This window comes from Sinocyclocheilus grahami, unplaced genomic scaffold (genome assembly GCF_001515645.1).
Source record: "Sinocyclocheilus grahami isolate Dianchi unplaced genomic scaffold, SAMN03320097.WGS_v1.1 scaffold117.1, whole genome shotgun sequence".
Classification (NCBI taxonomy): Eukaryota; Metazoa; Chordata; class Actinopteri; order Cypriniformes; family Cyprinidae; genus Sinocyclocheilus; species Sinocyclocheilus grahami.
This window is the reverse complement of record NW_015505296.1, coordinates 1,885,317-1,904,139: the sequence shown is the minus strand read 5'-3', so window position 1 is coordinate 1,904,139 and position 18,823 is coordinate 1,885,317. Positions and strand designations below refer to the sequence as shown.

The window sequence follows — 18,823 nt, the reverse complement described above, 5'->3', positions numbered from 1 at the left end:
CACAGGGTGACATTCTTGCTCAGGTTAGCATGCTGTATCAGATTGCAGGAGGGTCTGGTGACGGAGGAGTGGACAGGTGTCTCTCTTCCACAGCTGTATTCTTAAATCATAACAGGCAGGGCTTCAGAGTAGCTGCCAGCTTCACTTTTGTGAACAGCTATCATTTTCAGGGATTATGTTTGATTTGATGAATTGATCATTGATTTAATATGGGAGCTGTAAAACCTTTTCTTAGTACAACTAAGCAACAGGTGTGTCGTTTCCATATTCATTTATCCATATTTTCATCCTCTGGCTGAATTAAACACACAGCAGGTCTATTTGGAAGTTTCCAAAGCCATTAAAGGCAATGAGGCGATACATACCTGAAAGCCACAGTGGAGCCCAAACAGTCCGTGCCGTAGGGCTTATATAAACTCTTTCTCCCCAGGGTCAAGGACTTTTCTCGGGTTGCGCTTCCAACAGGTCACTACCCCATTATAAGCCCGGCTCCAGAGGTCACTGAACCTGCTCTACAAACGCTGTGCTCAGTCACGTCTAAAATAAAGTGGAGACACAATGAATGGAGCTAATGTCATAGCCTTTGTTTCCGTATTCAGGTCTCAGTCATCCAGCTCAGATGTGAGATACCCCTGCTGGGTCACAAACAATGACCCTCAGGGGCATTTCTACTGATATTTACACTCACAATGAGTGCTAAAATACCATCATGATGTTATGAAATATAAAAACGATTCTTATGCTCAGCTCACCAAGGCTGCATTTACTTATCAGTAAAATCAGTAATATTGTCTAATATTATTGCAATGTAAAATAACTGTTTTCTATTTGAATATATTTTAAAATATATTTAATTCCTGTGATGCAAACCCGGATTTTCATCATCTTTACTCCAGTCTTCAGTGTCACATTCTAATATGCTGATTTGCTGCTCAAGAATTTCTCATTATTAATGAAAACCGTTGTACGGCTTGATATTTTTGTTGTTGATCACATTTTCTTGTGATTCTTTGATGAATAGAAAGTTCAAATAAACAGCAGTGTGAAAGTCTTTACTGTCACTTTTGAACAATTTAATGCGTCCTTGCTGAATAAAACCATTTCTGGGAAAAATAAAAAACTTTACTTACCGTATTTACATTTTACAATGTCAGATAGAAAAAAAATGTGAGTACAATGATACTTTTTTTTCAGGATTTTCAGGATAAAAATAAAATAAGAACAGCATTTATTCGAATTAGAACTCGTTTGTAACATTATAAATAACTCTGCTGTCACTTTTGCTAAATATAATGCATCTTTGCTGAATAAAAATATGAATTTCTTCTACCCCACCCACACCCCCTTTCCCCTAAAATTCGTACTAACTTTTGAACAGTAGCGTAAGTAAAATAAAACTATAGTATACAAATATAATTAAATTACAGCTCTTTTTAACCTAGCATAAGACCGTTCTCTGGTGGTGTGTTTTAGGGTTTTATATGTGAAAGGTGGTGAGGTTCCGCTCTGCTTTTCCGCATAATACCTAATGGTACTGCCTCTATATTTATCCAGTATTGTTTGTATTCGATACTAGTCACGGGCTTCAAATGGATGCACACATGAGCAGCCTGCATGCCACCCTGTCTTTGAAATTCAACACTGTTATGTGATGTTGTTGCGGTAACTGTCCTTCAAAGTGACATGCCAATAAACTAGGGGCCTAAACAGGACATTTCAGAGTTATCAAGACATAGTTAGTGTACAAGACTTTCACTACCTTTTTGCGTACTGTATTAAAAGTATTTATTTCAAACAAATAATAACTGCAGATGGCAAAGAATGGACATGTACTACACTAATGTACCATGTAAATACTATAGTACCGGTATGTGAATTTTGTAATATATGATGTATATCAAAATACCATGGTATTATTATCTTATACAATAACTGTATCATAAAAGTACTTTCAGTGCTGTTAGTTTTGCGACAGTGAGTCTCCGCTGGTTTACTTTAGTGCCTAAATTGACTCTAGTCATCAAGTGGTCATTCAAGACAGTACCAAAACTGTTTATCGTACAAAATTAAACAATAAAACAACATCAAAACATATTAATATTTGCATGAACTGCATAGGCCTAAGAATAGGATGAAGGCATGATGTACAGCCTGCCCATGTTACATCTGCTTAATTTGGCTTCTATCAAGTGACAGATACATTTGTGTCAAAATACCTTTGATTAGTTATCTAGTGCTGACATCAACAACTAAACCTATGGGAAAGATTGTCTCCTCACTTCCCACAGCTGATGTAGATGTTAATCTGCTTGTTTATATGGTTACGTGAATTAGTATTTGCAACAAAAAAAATAGTTCTGCAGTACACTATAAGAACAGACCTTTGGTTGAGAATCTCTGTTGTAAAGGATGTTTTTTTTTCTTTTAGAAATGATTCCTTTTTTTCCAGCAAGCATGCATTTTATTTATCAAAAGTGACAGTAATGACATAATTACAAACGATTTCTATTTCAAATTAATGCTGTTCTTTTAAACCTTCTAGAATCCTGAAAAAAAAGTATCATGGTTTCTGCAAAAATAATAAAAGCACAACTGTTTTCCACTTTGATAATAATTGAGCAGCAAATCAGCATATTAGTATGATTTCTGCAGGATCATGTGACACTGAAGATTGGAGTAATGATGCTGAAGATTCAACTTTATCATCACAGGATTCAATTTAATTTTACAATATATTAAAATAACAGAGATTTTAAAATGTAATAATATGTCACAATATTTCTGATTGTACTATATTTCTGATCAAATAAATGCATCCTTGGTGAGCATACAAGTCATTTCAAACTAATAGTGTAGACTTATTTCACACAATCAAACCTGTGCTGCATCAGTTCTCAGATTCTAATGTTCTACTTCACTTCTCTCTCATTTCACACAACATAGCAGTGTTTATCTTGGGTAAGCGTTTGGTGTGCAGAAAAGGTGAACTGAGCGATTCAGCAGATGGTGAATGCTGTTGCATGGGAAAGGAGCTGCTGCTCTTCCAGAAGCATCTGTATTTGCAATATGTATATTTTTTCATTTCCATTTAGTTTGTTGAAGTATTAAAATAACTCAAATTAAATAAAACTAAAAACTTAATAAAAGACCTATACAGACATAATAAATTCAGACATAATGTAACTAAAATTAAAATAAATAACAAATACAAATAATACAAATCAAATGACAGTAGTTTATCAGTAATCCTAAAAAATAACACTGCCAAACACAAAAAACAACAACTTACTTACACATAGTAAGAAATGGTTATAAAAACTGAAACAGAAGCGAAACAAGTAGTAGGAAAGAGGAGAAATAAAAAGCGATACTTATCCTTTGCCGGTGCTCGGTGGAGTCGCACGGTAAAGTCGATGGTCTTTACACTCTTCGGTCTTCACACGACGGCTGCCGCGGTAAACTAAGCTTTTTTATACCCTTTTTACAAAATACTACATTAATTCAGCTGGACACACTTTCCTTATTTTCTCCACAACAAATGGCCAAGCAAGCGCAGACACTGACAAGATATGCGATACAGAACGAGACCAAACACGATATCTTAGATTTCGATATCGAAATTCAGATCCGATAATGCCAGTTACGTTTGGACTTTCGTCACCAATTAGCCCATGTCACGGAAAACACTGTCTTTAGGAAGCACGCTATCATCACCATCCTATCTATCCCAGCTCCAGCAAAAAAAAAAACAGCCACTTATTCAAGCATCTATGACACTAGGGCTGGTTTCACAGCCGCTGCCCTTGTTAACAGGGAAGCTGTCTTGTTCATTTCACACACTTCCAGGGATCTATGTGTGCCTGTGGCCAGAGCGCAGAGCAATCATTAAGCGTCAGATAAGTGACAACTTGCTCTCAGATATGAAATGGAGATGGATCTAATCCAGTTCTCTACAAGGGGAAATAATTGGACTAAAGGGAATCCTGGCGTATACTACGGCTCAAAGGTTTGTGACATATAATAAATGCTGTTCTTTTGAACTTTCTATTCATCAAAGGATCCTAACAAAAATGTGTATACAAAATTACCACAAAAATATTAGTCAATTATCAACACTGATAATAATGTTAATAAATGTTTCTTGAGCAGCAAATCAGCAAATTAGAATGATTTCTGAAGGAACATGTGACACTGAAGACTGGAGTAATGATGCTGAAAATTCAGCTGTTTAAAATATATTCATATAGAAAACAGCTATTTTAACTACATACCGCATTTCTGATCAAAACATGCTGAAAAAGAGACTTCTTTCAAGAACCTTACTGACCCCAAACTTTTGAACGGTAGTATATACAGACTAAGAATTATTCCATTGCTTATAATTATTCCATTCCTTGTCAATTCTATTATATTCAATCTATATACCACAAATGTGCATACAAGTTTAGTCTATATTTGTTTATACTCTGTGTGTGTGTGTGTGTGTGTGTGTGTGTGTGTGTTTTATTCACATATCTTTATTCCCATATCTTTATTTTTTCTCTGTGTTGTTGTTGTTGTTGTCTCTGTGTACTGGCAGCTTCTGTCACCGGAACAGATTCCTTTAATGTGCAAACCTACTTGGCAATAAGGTAGTTTCTGATTCTGAGAAGAGCAAAAAGAGCCAGTGGAATATCAGAGACATGGCTTAGTGATTTGCTACTGCTTGCAATGTTTCCTTTTCCTGTAATCTCTATAGGCCAAAAAAATAAAATTACATAAAAAAAGAGTCAAATACATTACAAATCATACAAAAGCATATTGTTCTATAACCAAGCCTTATTGTGAAGTAATTACACGTGATTGATTGGCAGGGAGAAACACAAGATCTCAATATTTGCTCACACTTTAGTCTGGGGACCAATTCTCACTATATTAACTAACTCCTAACTATGACATTTGCATCAATAAACTCCTAATTAGCTTCTTATTAATAGTTAATAAGGCTGTTAAGTTTAGGTATGGTGTAGGATTAAGGGATCTAAAATATGGTCATGCAAAATAAGGCATTACTATGTGCTTTATAAGTATTAATAAACTAGTAGTCTGCATGCTAATAAGCAGCTAGTTAACAGTGAGAACTGGTGCCTAAACTAAAGTGTTACCCAATATCCTATGCCCATTTATAAACACCAACAAGTTCATACAGTATGTAATGTTCAGAGGTGATGTGACGCAAATATAGCTTCATCAACAAATAAAATCTCTCAACTGACTAATGAATATTTACTGATATTTCAACTTTTAAAATGGGATACTGGCTACCTGGGCTAACCTGTTTCAAATTAAACTACTTTAGGGAATGTTTGGCTTAACTAGCAAAGTTGGACAGATGATGTGTTGGTCATTCTGGCTCTTTCCTCATAAACAGTGATCAAAGCAGCCGCCCAGCCTTTTCCCAGATCTACACGAGTGTGTGTATTTCACCCTAGTTTAGGTTGGACCAGGACCACAATTCATCTCTTTCAATATTGAACAGCAATGTCAATAATGCTCTGTTTCAGCACAACACAATGTGTGCTGGTTTGTAAACAAATCTGTAATTTACACATCAAGAAAACATGAAATTGAAGTAAAACGTGGTTGACATGTCTATTTTTAGACAGCCCTGTTTGGGTGGGCATTTGTGTCACAGACCTCCCTCTTTTACAGGAAAAGGAAATACTGCAGATTGCCTGGAAGTTGATACTCTGCCAACTTTAAATGCCACCTCTAAAAATATCCGGCAGGAATATTTGGCTTGGCAAAGGGGTATGGTCGGTGGCCCATGGTTTGTCGCCGCTATTTTGACACGACAGTCCCCTTTGAGTGTAATCTGAAACTCTTCCTCTGTTACCCTCGCTATCTTTCTCTCTCTGTACAGCTCTTTCTGCCTTGGGACTCTCTTAGGCACCTTTGCAATGAGACTGGACCTTAGAGGGACGGGTTAAACAGAAGAGGGGCTATTCACAGCATCCCCAAGGGTGGCTCTTTTTGTGGAATCTGTTCTGGGAGAGGGAGACACACCATCGCCTGCTTGTCTGAGGCCTAAAAATACCTGGCAAAGGTAGCCATGCCGGAGCTGCGTGATGGGGGTTATTTTGCTGATGGGTTTTTTAATCATGCCACTGTCAGGACAGCTTGTTCATGTTAAGGAATCCTCGCAAACAACTTGATATCAAAAGTCTTGATGACATTATAAAAAGACCATGTGACCTTACATCAACTTTAGTCCGTTTTTACATTTTCTGAAGAAAATATCCCTAGGATGTTTTAGGTTAGTATGTAGGTGACCCAATTCAATTACTAAAGGAATGTGCCAGCTGTCTTTTTCAGAAACAGTAATTTTGACTTAAACTGGTTACAGTAATTAGTAAATATAAGAATAATTTACATAATTCTTATATAATCAGAATATGACTTTGATTAAAATCTGAATATTCATGGGCATGGTCTAACTAAATATCTGGACATCGACAGTTCGTGTGCTTTTTGTAAGCAATCAGAAGAGACATTTGCACATTTGTTTTATGTTTGCCCATTATATCCAAGCAATTTTGGTCTGACCTTGGCTCCTATATATTCGATTCGGCCAATGTTACTTATTCTTTCAGTCTAAAAGACATTCTTTTTTATTATATTGATGATAAAAATAGACCCCTAGAGTATATTGTTAACGTCTTTATTTTATATGGCAAATTCTTGATTCATAAACAAATAATATTCCATCCTATCCCCATTTTAAAACTGAATTAATTAATCTCTTAGTTATATAAACAACAACAAATCCCAAAGGTTTATACAATATTATGAAATGTTTAAAGAAAATACCTGTATTTAAAAGCTGTCCCTGTATATTAATGTGCGTATGTTAGTGTTTCAATAGTGGTGTGCATTCTTGTGTCTCCTCGTCATCTTTAGTTTTTTTTGTATATTATTTTTGTCTTCTCTCTCTTCGTTTTATTATATGTATTTGTATGTAATTCCTTGACAATGTTCTTATGTTATTGAGCATTAATAAAAAAATACAATACAAAATAAAAAGATTAAAAACCCCTTCAGGGATCTTTTGTGAAAAAACTTTTTTTTTTTAAATCATGATGTTTCTCTCAGTCCTGCTATGTGTAACTTGAATTTGCTAAATTTTATTCAACAAGTAATTAAAGCATATTTTATGCCATGTATCAAAAGTCCCAGTCTGATGGGCGCTGGGGAAACATTACCCAACATAATACAATACCGCACCCTACCGGACCACAACTATCTGAATTCTGATCTATGACTGCCCTCTGTAGAGCCAGTTTGCTCTACAGACACCAATTACTCCAGCCTTTCAACACACATCAGCTCTTACACTGACCAGAGATTTGCATATAAATCCGAGCAGGTATGTAGCAATCCTAACTCACACTGAAGAAGTCTGATTCTGGTTCATTTTTCAATGTGCACATCAGATCGAGTTCATTAGGCGCCAGGAGAGCGTCTGCTCGGGTGAAAATGAATGAAGATCAACGCGCCCTCGCGTAGAGACCAGGTGAAGAGAGATTTTTACAGTAAGTATCACCTGCAGCTGTCTGTGACGACTGATTTTGCATGCTGCAAATGATGGCTTGATAATGCATTATATCCACATAATATCCCATATTGGCTTATAGATGCATTGGATGCACTCTGTATTTGATATCTTGAATGTAATGTTTTTTAAATGAGAAGCAGCAGTAGCCTAAAGCCTGCCTCCATCGACAGTAAGGTGGTACTGGCTGCTGTAGTTTTTCGCGGTCTCTCTCAGTATTTTTTTTTTAAGGAACAGCAGAGGCTCAGCACACAAGGACAGGGAATTAGGAATAAGACCGGGAACAACTCCTCATTTGCGCCTGTCGGAGGACAGCTAGATTTGGTACATGCAGCGTTTGTAGAGAACGAACAGGTAAATATTGGCACGAGATACTGAGTTGATAAAAGCGCGCGCGGTGCGATGCATGCGAATGCGGCTCGAGCACACTGCGCGCGACGAAACGACAGGGTTCGCATTATAAAACAACAACAACAACAAGCTGAACGCAGCTCGCCTGCAGATGCGTTGATTGTTACAACAACGGTCGCGTCGAAATGCATCACTCGCTTGCGTTGTAGATCGGGTCTTTTACTGAATGTAAATACAACGGTGTAAAAACAAAATGGGGGCGAGTTGATGTGGGAGGAGCGGGGTTTAAAACCAAGAATATGTATTTGTGCGCGACCTAATGTGTTTGCAAAACAAGCATGTCCGTGTTTTGTGTGCATTCGACGGAGAAGCGGGGAAGTTAAGGCGAGGCCTTTTGATCGTACGCTTTGATTCGCGGATTCGGCGACGGCCTCGCGATCACGTACCGCGTCCCGACTGAATGTAATGTGTTAACGTGCTGTGGCTGGCAGGAGGCGGGTCTTTTTTCGAAAGGGTTTTTTTATATAGCGGGGAGTAATCGCGCTCTGTGTTTATGCATGTCTGTTTGTTTTAAAGCAAGCGCTGCGCCTTTAATTTGTGATGGCAGTGCGGGGTCGCTGCAGGCGGTGCAGAGAGAGAGAGAGAGAGAGAGACCGAGAGAGAGAGAGAGACCGAGAGAGTGAGAGACCGAGAGAGAGACCGAGAGAGTGAGAGAGACCGAGAGAGAGAGAGAGTGAGAGTGAGACCGAGAGAGAGAGAGAGTGAGAGTGAGACCGAGAGAGTGAGAGAGAGAGAGTGAGACCGAGAGAGAGAGAGTGAGACCGAGAGAGAGAGAGTGAGAGAGAGAGACCGAGAGAGTGAGAGAGAGAGAGACCGAGAGAGAGAGAGAGTGAGACCGAGAGAGAGAGAGTGAGAGAGAGAGTTGTTGTCTATCAGATGTTTATACACAGCAGATGCTTTCCAGATCTTTATCAGGAAACCTTTGCAGGTGTTTTGAGTTGATTAGCTGATTGGCATGTCACCATATTCTAATTTGTTGAGATAGTGAATTGGTGGGTTTTTGTTAAATGTGAGCCAAAGTCATCACAATTAAAAGAACCAAAGACTTAAACTACTTCAGTCTGTGTGCATTGAATTTATTTAATACACGAGTTTCACAATTTGAGCTGAATTACTGAAATAAATGAACTTTTCCACGACATTCTAATTTATTGAGATGCACCTGTATGTGTGCTATACCCATTTTTATTCACAAGATGACGCCAATCAATGTGGTGTTTAGATTTTAGTTTTTTTTTGTTATACATCATCTCATTACGCAAATTTGCAGATCTGAGTTAACCAGACTTGGAACGTTTTGTTCATATGCGTGTCATCGAAAGTCAATGGAGTGAAAAATCCCTCCCGTAAAGCTTAATTTGTGGCCAGAAAGCTGTAACTTTTTGAATGTGCCTAGGAATTCGCTTTGTTCTTGTACTAATTTAGTCATTTTCATGGATAAGAGCGTGTCTGTGATCATCATCTGTTGAAGCAGATGGAGACGGTTGAGTTCAGTCACATTCAGAGATGTTAATGAATGAATCATTTTATCTTGATTCGTCTGTAGGTACTCCATCCAGTGGCACTGTGAGTCAAGAGGAGGTGGGTCTGCTCTGTCACTCACACGACTGATGTTTTGATTACGTGTTGCCGATTGTTATCTCGATCGAAAGATGATGATGAAAGAAATATTATATTTTCCTCGACAGAAAAGGCAGGATGTCAGCCAGAGGAGGAAAGAAAAAGATCACCAAGCTGTCTCGTTCTTCCCGGGCAGGAGTCATATTTCCTGTGGGGAGGATGATGCGTTACTTGCGCACAGGAACCCATAAGTATCGCATTGGCATGGGCGCCCCCGTCTACATGGCAGCTGTCATTGAGTACTTAGCAGGTGGGAATCCAGATTCTCTATGGTTCTGGAATGAAATCATCTTTTACCAAAAAAAAAAGTTGTCATTATGCAGTCGTTTAATTATATTACGGTTCTGAGAGTCTCTGTTGCGCTGATGTTTTTGTAGCTGAGATCTTGGAGTTGGCTGGAAATGCAGCAAGAGACAACAAGAAGGGGAGAATCACTCCACGACACATCAAGCTGGCAGTGGCCAATGACGAAGAACTCAACCAGGTAATGAATTACATGTTAAAATAGACTGAGGTCGGTTAGGGTTAATGTTTAGCACACTCTTTGTGTGCAAAAACAACTTGCAGTACACTCTATTTTTTTTTTTTTTTTGCTGTAGGCTACTATGGCACCTTCGCTTGAGTAGCCCACTTTTATACTGGTTAGGCTACACAAACGTATTATATCCACTACTGGTCAAAAGTTTGGAGTAATAAAGGTTTTTTACTGTTTTTGAAAAGTCTCTTATGCTCACCAAAGCTGCATGTATTTGATGGGAAAACAGTAATATTGTGAAATATTATGTTAAAATAACTGTTTTCTATTGTAATAACTGTAAAATGTAATTTATTCCCGTGATGTCAAAGCTGTATTTCCAGCATCATTACTCCAGGCTTCAGTGTCACATGATCCTTCAGAAATCATTCTAATATGCTGATCTGCTGCTCAAAAAAAATTCTTAATGTTATTAAAGTTTTTACTGCTTAATATTTTTGTTATATTTTTTTTTCAGGATTCTTTGTTGAACAAAGTTCAAAAGAAAAACATTTATTTGAAATATAATTTTTTTGTATTTATGACCACTTGGTCTTTTTTAATTGATCCTTGCTGAATACAAGTAGTAATTTCTTCTTAAAAATCAATCGATCAATATTACACCAAACTTTTGAATGGTTTATAAAGCAGTCCGTACAAAGCAGGAAAAACTGTTTTGATGATAAATGTTTTTTGAGCTGCAAATCAGCATGTTAGAATGAAGGATCATGTGACACTGAAAAAAATCATTTTTAAATAAATTCAAATAGAATAATAGTGGTTTTAAATATTCCCATAATATGACATTTTTTCTGTATTTTTTATTAAATAAATGCAGCTTTGGAAAGCACAAGAGGCTTTTTTTCATAACACTAAAAAATATGAATTATTCCAGTATTTTGATTGGTAGTGTAGCTCTGCAAGATGTTTTAGGATCCGCATTTTAACAATCGTAGTCCTTGTAGCAATGCCAATGATGAGTTTGTTTTTCTATGTTATTGGATAGTTGCTCAGAGGGGTGACCATATCAAATGGTGGCGTTCTGCCTCGCATCCATCCTGAGCTGCTCTCCAAGAAGAGAGGAGCCAAGGCGAAGGTGGAGACTCAGGTGACCGTTCCCGAGAAGAGGGTGAACCGGAAACCCATCAAGAAACCCAGCAAAAAGAGCAAAGGAAAACCAGGCCGCAAACCCAAAGTGCGTGCAGCGTCATGCATAGGTTGCTCTGGTACTGTTTATCTGTGAGAATTCTAAAAGATGTTTCTTTTATGCAGAAAAGCACAGAGAATGACAAAGAAGCAGATGCCAACTCAACAACTGAAGACGGACCAGGAGAGGGCTTTACTATTCTCTCTGCGAAAAGCTTATTCCTTGGACAAAAGGTGGAAATAGCTGTGCTTATAACACATTACCGAGAATTTATTTTAACACTTACAGAGCACATTATCATGTCTGTATACCTTTGAATGCAAGGTACATTTAGTAATTTACCTACATATTTTTTTACAAACGGTCTTGGATTACACAAACGAATAGTTGAATCATGGTTTTTAACATATTGCGACTGACACTCTGAACTGAATCACAGTTACAAATGGAACTGGCGGTCGACCGATATTAATTTTTTGATGGCCGATGCAGATATCTTTAGACAGCAGGGTGGTCGCTGGCCAATCTAAAGCTGAAATATGTGATAATATAATATTTATTTTACATAGTACTGGTTAAAAATCATTAAAAATGAATCAAAAAAATCTGTAACACCATAAAACAAAATAAAAAGGAAACACTGTAACCAACAGTATGCTCGGTACGTGAAAAAGTTTCAGCATTTGCCTTTCAATTATTTTACAGAATCTTTAAACGGCGACGATAATTAAGACGAGGGACAGGATTCTTAGCGCTATCAAAAGAAATGATATATCAGCCTTGGCGACCCCTAAATGGAAGCAAATAAAATTCAAATTTGCCACGCAAGACTAAAATTCCTCACCCCTCAGAATCATCACAATATTTACAGTTTTGATTCATTTTATATCGGCAGTCAAATCATATTTTTATGGTAGCATTTCTAATACACTGGTGATTTAAGACTTGACAATGTAATAATGTGGTTTGTTTATCAGCTGTCTCTTACAGAGAGTGAAATCGGCAAAATCGGCACGATCAAAGTGGAGGGAATCATCAATCCCACAAACGCAGAGATTGATCTGAAAGAGGGAATCGGTCAGTGCATTACGGTGCTGTTAGCTACTATTAAATTAATGTCATTTGCATTTGCTAGGTGGTAAAATTATAGATTTGTGTAGCAAGTGTCGATTCGCCAGAATATTTAAAGAGATGTTTAAGCCTCTTTTTGAAGTATATGGCGAAAGCTAATGTATTTTCTGTGCTGTGACCCAGGTAACGCTCTGGAGAAAGCAGGAGGAAAAGATTTCCTAGAGACCGTCAAGGAGCTGAGAAAAAGCCAGGGTCCTTTGGAGGTTGCATCAGGTTGAAGTCACACACATTTCTTGACTCAAGCAGACACAAATTAGTGTGTGTGCTCTAGCAATGTTCAAAGAGGCAGGAAATGACCTTGTTCAATATTTGAATATAGGAAAAAAGTACAGCCGTCATGGAAACTTAGTGATACCAGTAGGGATGTAACGATTAACCGTGAGCCGGTTGAAAATCGATTCAAATCGGTTGAGATGCTAAACAAATCGCGATTCATTTAGGTGTAGGAGTTTATGCATGTCTGAGGGGAACTTACTGTGTTTAGAAAAGTTTAGATGATATTTTTTCTTTTCATCTTGCCTCTGTATAATGCACATTAAATTTCATAAGTTCAGCGCTGCTTTGTTTACAGCGGAAACCACGCTTTAGGCGCCACCTGCTGGCAGAGAGTGAATCTGCGTCTCATTCAGCTCGTCTGCTGTTTCGGTTTCATGCAGATACTTTTATATATAGTTTCACAAAACTGAAGTCAAACCATTCTGTTTTTGCTTCAAATTTCGAAATTATACAATCTAATTTAGATTAAAAACTGCTAATGTTGCATGTATGCAGCATCTTTGTTTGGATCATGATTAAAATGCAGTGGTTGCCTCTAATTTTAAATGGAAAGAGCACAGACAAAGCCTAGTTTGTTTATATGAAGAGATTTATTTTATTTGTGTTATTTCTTTGATTTGGGGCTTGTTTTAAAATTTCAATGTAGTTTTGTTATTTACATTATATTTCAATTTTGTCATTTAGCAGACGCTTTTGTCCAAAGCGACTTACAAATGAGGACAATAGAAGCAATCAAAACCAACAAAAAGGGCTATATTAGTATAGTGTTATATTTCAATTTCACACAGAAATGTGCAGCATTTTGTCCAAGCAATAATAAAAGGACACATTTAATTTATAATTGGTCTTAAATCTCATTTTGTTAAAAATAAATAAATAATTGTGAATCGAATCGTGAAATCAAAATCGTGAGTTGAGTGAATCGTTACATCCCTAGATACCAGGCATTTTTAGGATAATTTGCATGCCTGGAAAAGTGCAAAATCTTCAGTAGTGAATGAAGATTTTTATAGCTTGTTCTGTTCTGCAGACATTTGTACACTAAAAAGTGTTCTACAAAGATTGTTACATGACATACAATGGAAAATCAGCCCAAAACTGTGACTCGTTTTCCTCGGTCCTTTGATTCTTTGATCAAAAAGTCTGGAAACTTTAAAAGTCGGACAAGAAAGCGGGAAGAAATCCCCTGTAGATGCTGAAGAAAGATGTTGTTGTGACCGTTTCGTATTCCCTCTGCTCTGCAGTGGCTGTGAGCCAAGCCAATGGGATGGCAGCACGTTTCATCATCCATTGTCACGTTCCTCAGTGGGGTTCAGAGAAGTGCGAAGATCAGCTCGAGAAAACAGTCAAGAACTGTCTGTCTGCTGCCGAGGAGAAGAAGCTCAAGTCGGTGGCCTTCCCTTCGCTACCCGCCGGACGGTGAGCATCACAATCATTCACACAGGATGAATGTCCTTTGGCTTTCAGATCAATAGGCAACTAGATTTGAAGCTCATTTACTGCATGGCTATGTTTCGAAGTGATTGTGGCGAGAAATGGTTCCCAGAAAATGGAAATCATCTCACCTCTTTGGTTTTTGTTCCGACAGAAATGGTTTCCCAAAGCAGACAGCAGCCCAGCTAATACTGAAGGCCATTTCGAACCATTTTGTCTCAGCAACCACCTCCTCCCTGAAGAACATTTACTTTGTTCTGTTTGACAGCGAGAGCATTGGGATATACCTGCAGGAGATGGCAAAGATGGACGCCAAGTGATGTTGAGTCATGGGTTTGATTTCTTTTGAAAGTGTAACGCCTCGATGCAGCTCTGTTTTGGCTTTGCTTTGACTGGTTTCGTCGGCCTCGCCGTCGTGGGAAGGTGAAATGAGTTAAACGTGAGCTTTAGCGGAGAGTGCATCCAGGCTAGTAGGAGCGTACTAAGTGGAGTGTAGTGCAGCTTGGTGAAAGATGTTGTAGGTATATGTTTTTGACAACAGATTATTTGAAGGTGTTTAAACAAGGATATTTGTGAGTGATGTACTGTACACATTTATGTTTCACTGTTCTCCTTTAAAGAAAAGACATTCATTTAGACTAGATCAACTTAATCTTCATCGTTTGCCATTTTTATCCTTAGACTGATCTTGTTTTTACATTCCATGTTCAGAGTTGAACTTTTGACCGTTGTTTTTTGCCTAGATATATCATGTGTGGTTTCTGACTGTTTTGGTTTATCAAAAAAAAATTTAAAAAAAAGTGTTTCTTGTTCTGCTTTGAAATAAAAAAATGTTTTACACCACAGGTTGAGCTCTCTTTTTCCACACCATTAATTTACTGAGTCTCGTGTCGTTTCAATCCTGTATGACTGACTTTGTTCTGCAGAACATAAAAGATATCTTGAAGAATTTTGGCAACCAGTTTCCGCTGGACAAAAATACACTACATTCCACAGAAGAAATTAAGTCATACAGGTTTGGGACGACATGGTGAGTAAATGACAGAATCCCTTTTAATGTCCATAACTTGTCATCGTTTACTTCCAAACCGCTGTTTTCTTTAATGAATCAAAGATCAACATCCACGCAGCTGTTTCCCACAAAACTGAAGGGAATGTTTATTATACCATCAAAATCATGAAGTATTCCATATAGATACAGACTGAAATGCAAGTTGTGAACTGCTGAAAAACTTGCCTTCACCGGAAGCTGATCTCATTTTCTCTGACGTTTCTTGAAATATTAGATGCATCAGGTGGGATGTCATCAATGGCAAACACTAATGGGCTCTCACAAAGCACCTGACATGGAGTACTTTAGCTTTTTAGTCTTTTGAGGAGCTTGGTGATATAAATCAACCTCCATTGTAGATCAAAGAGATAGTCTGCACAAAAATGGAAATTGTCATTTGCTCACCCTCAAGTCGTTCCAAACCTGTAAGACTTTGCAGGTAACCAAAGAGTTTTGGTTCATTTTTGGCCGTTGATTTCCAGTCTGGAGAGAAAAAAAATTCTGGAAGCATTCAAAACAATTTAAATTTTTGGCTGAGCTTTATTCTCCTCTTTGGGTCTTGGCTTCCTAAATAATTCAAATTAAATGAAAGTAATAAAACATAATTGACATGCAAGAGAAAAACAATGACACAACATTAGGATATTTTACCATATATTTATTACATTGTAAAAAGTACATTAACTTTTATTCATATATATATATATATATATATATATACACACAGATTATTTTCATTGAATTACCTGTTGACTACAGAATTAGTTTCTGATGTATCTAAGAATGCAGTACAACAAGTGCACATACAAAGAAAAGAATGTCTTCCTGTCCACGCCACCTCTTAGGTTTGTGATGGTGTGATCACTGATCTGCTGTCACTGCAGTGATGATCGACGATAAATTACAGTATCATTCCTTAAAGAACCTACTGTCTCTCTGTACTGATCCAAACATAGCATGAGTCTCAGGTCATACGCTGATCACTAGAAGCACTTGAGCTGCTCGCGGGTGGTCTTGGCTGATAGAAGCGGAGGTGCAGGTCAGAGTTATTATATATTTTTATTAGTGAATTTTATAGCTTTCTTCTGAGATCAACTTCTCATGAAGCATTCATTAATTCATACCAAGCTAAAAGTGGTCAGTAAACTTCCAGAGCCGAGATCACCACAATAAAGGGATACAACTGATAGAAAGAACAGCAGAAACATGTATTTGGAAGAAATGATCTATTGTCCCGGAGAAATTCTTGAAAGGGTAAGCTTCAAAGAGCAGAAGTGCCTCGGCAATACAACATAAACGTGAGAAACAAAACTATCGCTCTTTAAGACGACCCACGAAGAAAAATACCCATCAAAATAAAGCCTGACGTACAGCTGGTTTGTTTAGTTGAAAACATCAGTGAGGTGTCTGGAATGTCGTAGAGACGCACGATAATGAATTATGTGGCGTCATCATAAGCTATATTTTATTGTTTTTAACCAAAAGAATTGAGGGATAGTTTACCCCAAAATGAACATTCAGTCATCATTTACTCACCCTCATGTTGTTCCATACCTTTATGACATTTTCATCAAAGATATTTTAAGAAGACTCCTGGTCCATACAATAGAAAGTCAATGGGCGATGATGTTGTTTGTTTTCCAACTTTCTACAGATGTTCCATAGAAGTTCTACAACAGTTCTATAGAAGAAAGATTTGAAGTGACATGAGGGTGAGTAAATGACAGAATTTCGTTTTTGGGTGAACTATGCTTTCAATTTTCGAATGAACAATGAATGGCAAACTTTACGTGGCTACATCTGTTTTCTCTGGAGGAATTTATGGCAAAACTATATAATTAAAGTGTAAAAGCCACAATAATAAACAATATGAACTGTCAAAATAAATTATGTTTTCTTCATCATACTGTACAGTTTCATTTAGCTTGAGCGGTGATAAAAGCTTCAGCGCTAATGTAGTTTTTACGGTTTCATTAGCTGGACCCAGTGTGCGGTACCTCTACCCATCAGCCATTCTCTGTGATCACTGCCTGAGTAACAACCAAGTATTGATACATTCAAATCTGCTCTGACAGGTGTAGTTAACCTAACCGACCGAAATAAATCTAGTCCCATCAATAATGAACTGTCCTCCAGGGTGGCACCTTCCTGTTTTGAATAAATAGGATCATCTATGTAACATCTCTTAACCGAAGGACATTCGAGTCTGAGCAGTTTGGGAGTTGCTTTGATGTCTGAAATGAGGAGAGGCAACCATGCATGTCGATGTCCTCCACACTCTCTTACGCTCTTATTCCAGGTTCTGCTGTTACATAATGTAATAGTGTGGGCTACAGCGAGTGCACACGTGCAGGAGAACAGTCAAATCAGATGCTGCTTCCACCGTTTCTCCCTCAGACGTGGCGGCGGCACTCTTTGGGCTTATGTTTGAGGGGCGGGTCATTTGGTGGAGGGGCGGGGCAGCAGGGGCACTGGTGAGGTAGCCTCTATGAGAGCCGGGTTCAGAATGATTGGCAGGGACATCGGGGGGACGCCCACTTGCAGAGGAGAGGCGAGCGGCTGCAGGATGAGTGGAGACTGGCCCAGAGGAGGCGGTGGGGAGTCAGGAGGACTCATCTTTGCTGGAGTGGGCATCGGTGGTTTTGAGGGAGGAACTGGAGATGATCTGTCTGTTCCTGCATAGAGGAAAGGAAGCAGAAGAGTTGACAATAACTAAATTTTGAAATACAACTGAAAAAAAAAATCCTTGAAAATATATCACAAATCACAGCTATAAATATATAGATTATTTTTGGCAGCTGTTACAGAAACATTTTTACAATAAATATTCAGATTTGACTTTGAGATTAGATAGCTTCAATATTTAACCACTATTTATGGTAATACTTGGTTACAATGACACTAATAGCTCTTATTTCTGCCAGGAATCTTTAAATAGAATAGAACCATAATTTCTTAATGACTCGCAGAAAGATGATTCTCTGCCGATCCATCAGTCAATGTAAACTTCCTGTCTCACAATACATTTATGAGTCAGTTTATTATATACAATATCTGCATTAGGTCACAGTAGAGTGAGTTTTGAGCAAAAACATTATGTATTAATCTCATACTGTCACTCTGAAATAGACTAATGGCGCGAGCTGAAAAGCCCTGCATGGACCAGGATCACGAAACCCAGACGGTCTTTAAGTGGGAGCGCTGACAGTGAAAGTCCATTTCTGATTGTTATTTGTATTGTCATGTTGCAGTGTTTTACTTGCTGAGGTTTATAAAAAAAAAAAAAAAATTTCATATGCTCTGTTGGTGGTTGGTGGGGTAGCATCACCCGGGGGGATATTTTTTTATATTTCTTTTTTAGATATTTCTTATTTTTTTGAAATAAGAAAACACTTTTTCACACAGGGCCATGTAGTTTTGGATTTTGTTTTCCCTTAATAATAAAAACCTTCATTTAAAAACTGCATGTTGCGTTTACTAGTGTTATCTTTGACTAATATTTAAATTTGTTTGATGATCTGAAACATTAAAGTGTGACAAACATGCAAAAAAATAAGAAATCAGGAAGGGGGCCAACACTTTTTCACACCTCTATATATATATATGTAAAAAAAGATATACAGATCTATATAAATTTTTCACTCTTTG

At 37.7% G+C, this 18,823-nt stretch overlaps 2 protein-coding genes across 4 annotated transcripts in view; one reads left to right on the top strand and one right to left on the bottom strand.

Moving 5' to 3' along the window:
- Window positions 1–7,335: 7,335 nt before the first annotated feature.
- macroh2a2 (macroH2A.2 histone) lies at window positions 7,336–14,913 on the top strand. 3 transcript variants are annotated; one of them, XM_016278041.1, is made up of 11 exons: window positions 7,336–7,405; window positions 7,473–7,571; window positions 9,549–9,583; window positions 9,691–9,872; window positions 10,000–10,106; window positions 11,143–11,331; window positions 11,409–11,516; window positions 12,261–12,360; window positions 12,538–12,627; window positions 13,935–14,109; window positions 14,279–14,913. In XM_016278041.1, the coding sequence occupies exons 4-11, from the start codon at window positions 9,701–9,703 to the stop codon at window positions 14,442–14,444; spliced, it is 1,107 nt and encodes a 368-aa protein (XP_016133527.1). In that variant the 5' UTR covers window positions 7,336–7,405; window positions 7,473–7,571; window positions 9,549–9,583; window positions 9,691–9,700; the 3' UTR covers window positions 14,445–14,913. The 3 variants fall into 3 exon arrangements, with proteins under 3 accessions (XP_016133527.1, XP_016133526.1, XP_016133528.1); XM_016278040.1 differs by lacking the exons at window positions 7,336–7,405; window positions 7,473–7,571 and adding an exon at window positions 7,777–7,945; XM_016278042.1 differs by lacking the exons at window positions 7,336–7,405; window positions 7,473–7,571 and adding an exon at window positions 8,039–8,201.
- A 2,221-nt stretch (window positions 14,914–17,134) lies between these two features.
- The window catches only part of LOC107589578 (Golgi-specific brefeldin A-resistance guanine nucleotide exchange factor 1-like), a 22,336-nt gene continuing 20,647 nt past the window's right edge, over window positions 17,135–18,823 (bottom strand). The window contains exon 27 of the mRNA XM_016278065.1: window positions 17,135–17,850. Coding sequence (XP_016133551.1) covers window positions 17,615–17,850 — 236 coding nt within the window. The 3' untranslated portion in view covers window positions 17,135–17,614. The remainder of the gene's footprint in view (window positions 17,851–18,823) is intronic.

What these genes read in the sequence shown, in the direction of transcription:
- macroh2a2 (XM_016278041.1), top strand. Translation starts at nt 9,701, where the DNA reads ATGTCAGCCAGAGGAGGAAAGAAAAAGATCACCAAGCTGTCTCGTTCT. An exon ending in ATGACGAAGAACTCAACCAG is followed by an intron (nt 10,107 to 11,142) that starts GTAATGAATTAC and finishes GTTATTGGATAG; the next exon opens with TTGCTCAGAGGGGTGACCAT. An exon ending in AACCAGGCCGCAAACCCAAA is followed by an intron (nt 11,332 to 11,408) that starts GTGCGTGCAGCG and finishes TCTTTTATGCAG; the next exon opens with AAAAGCACAGAGAATGACAA.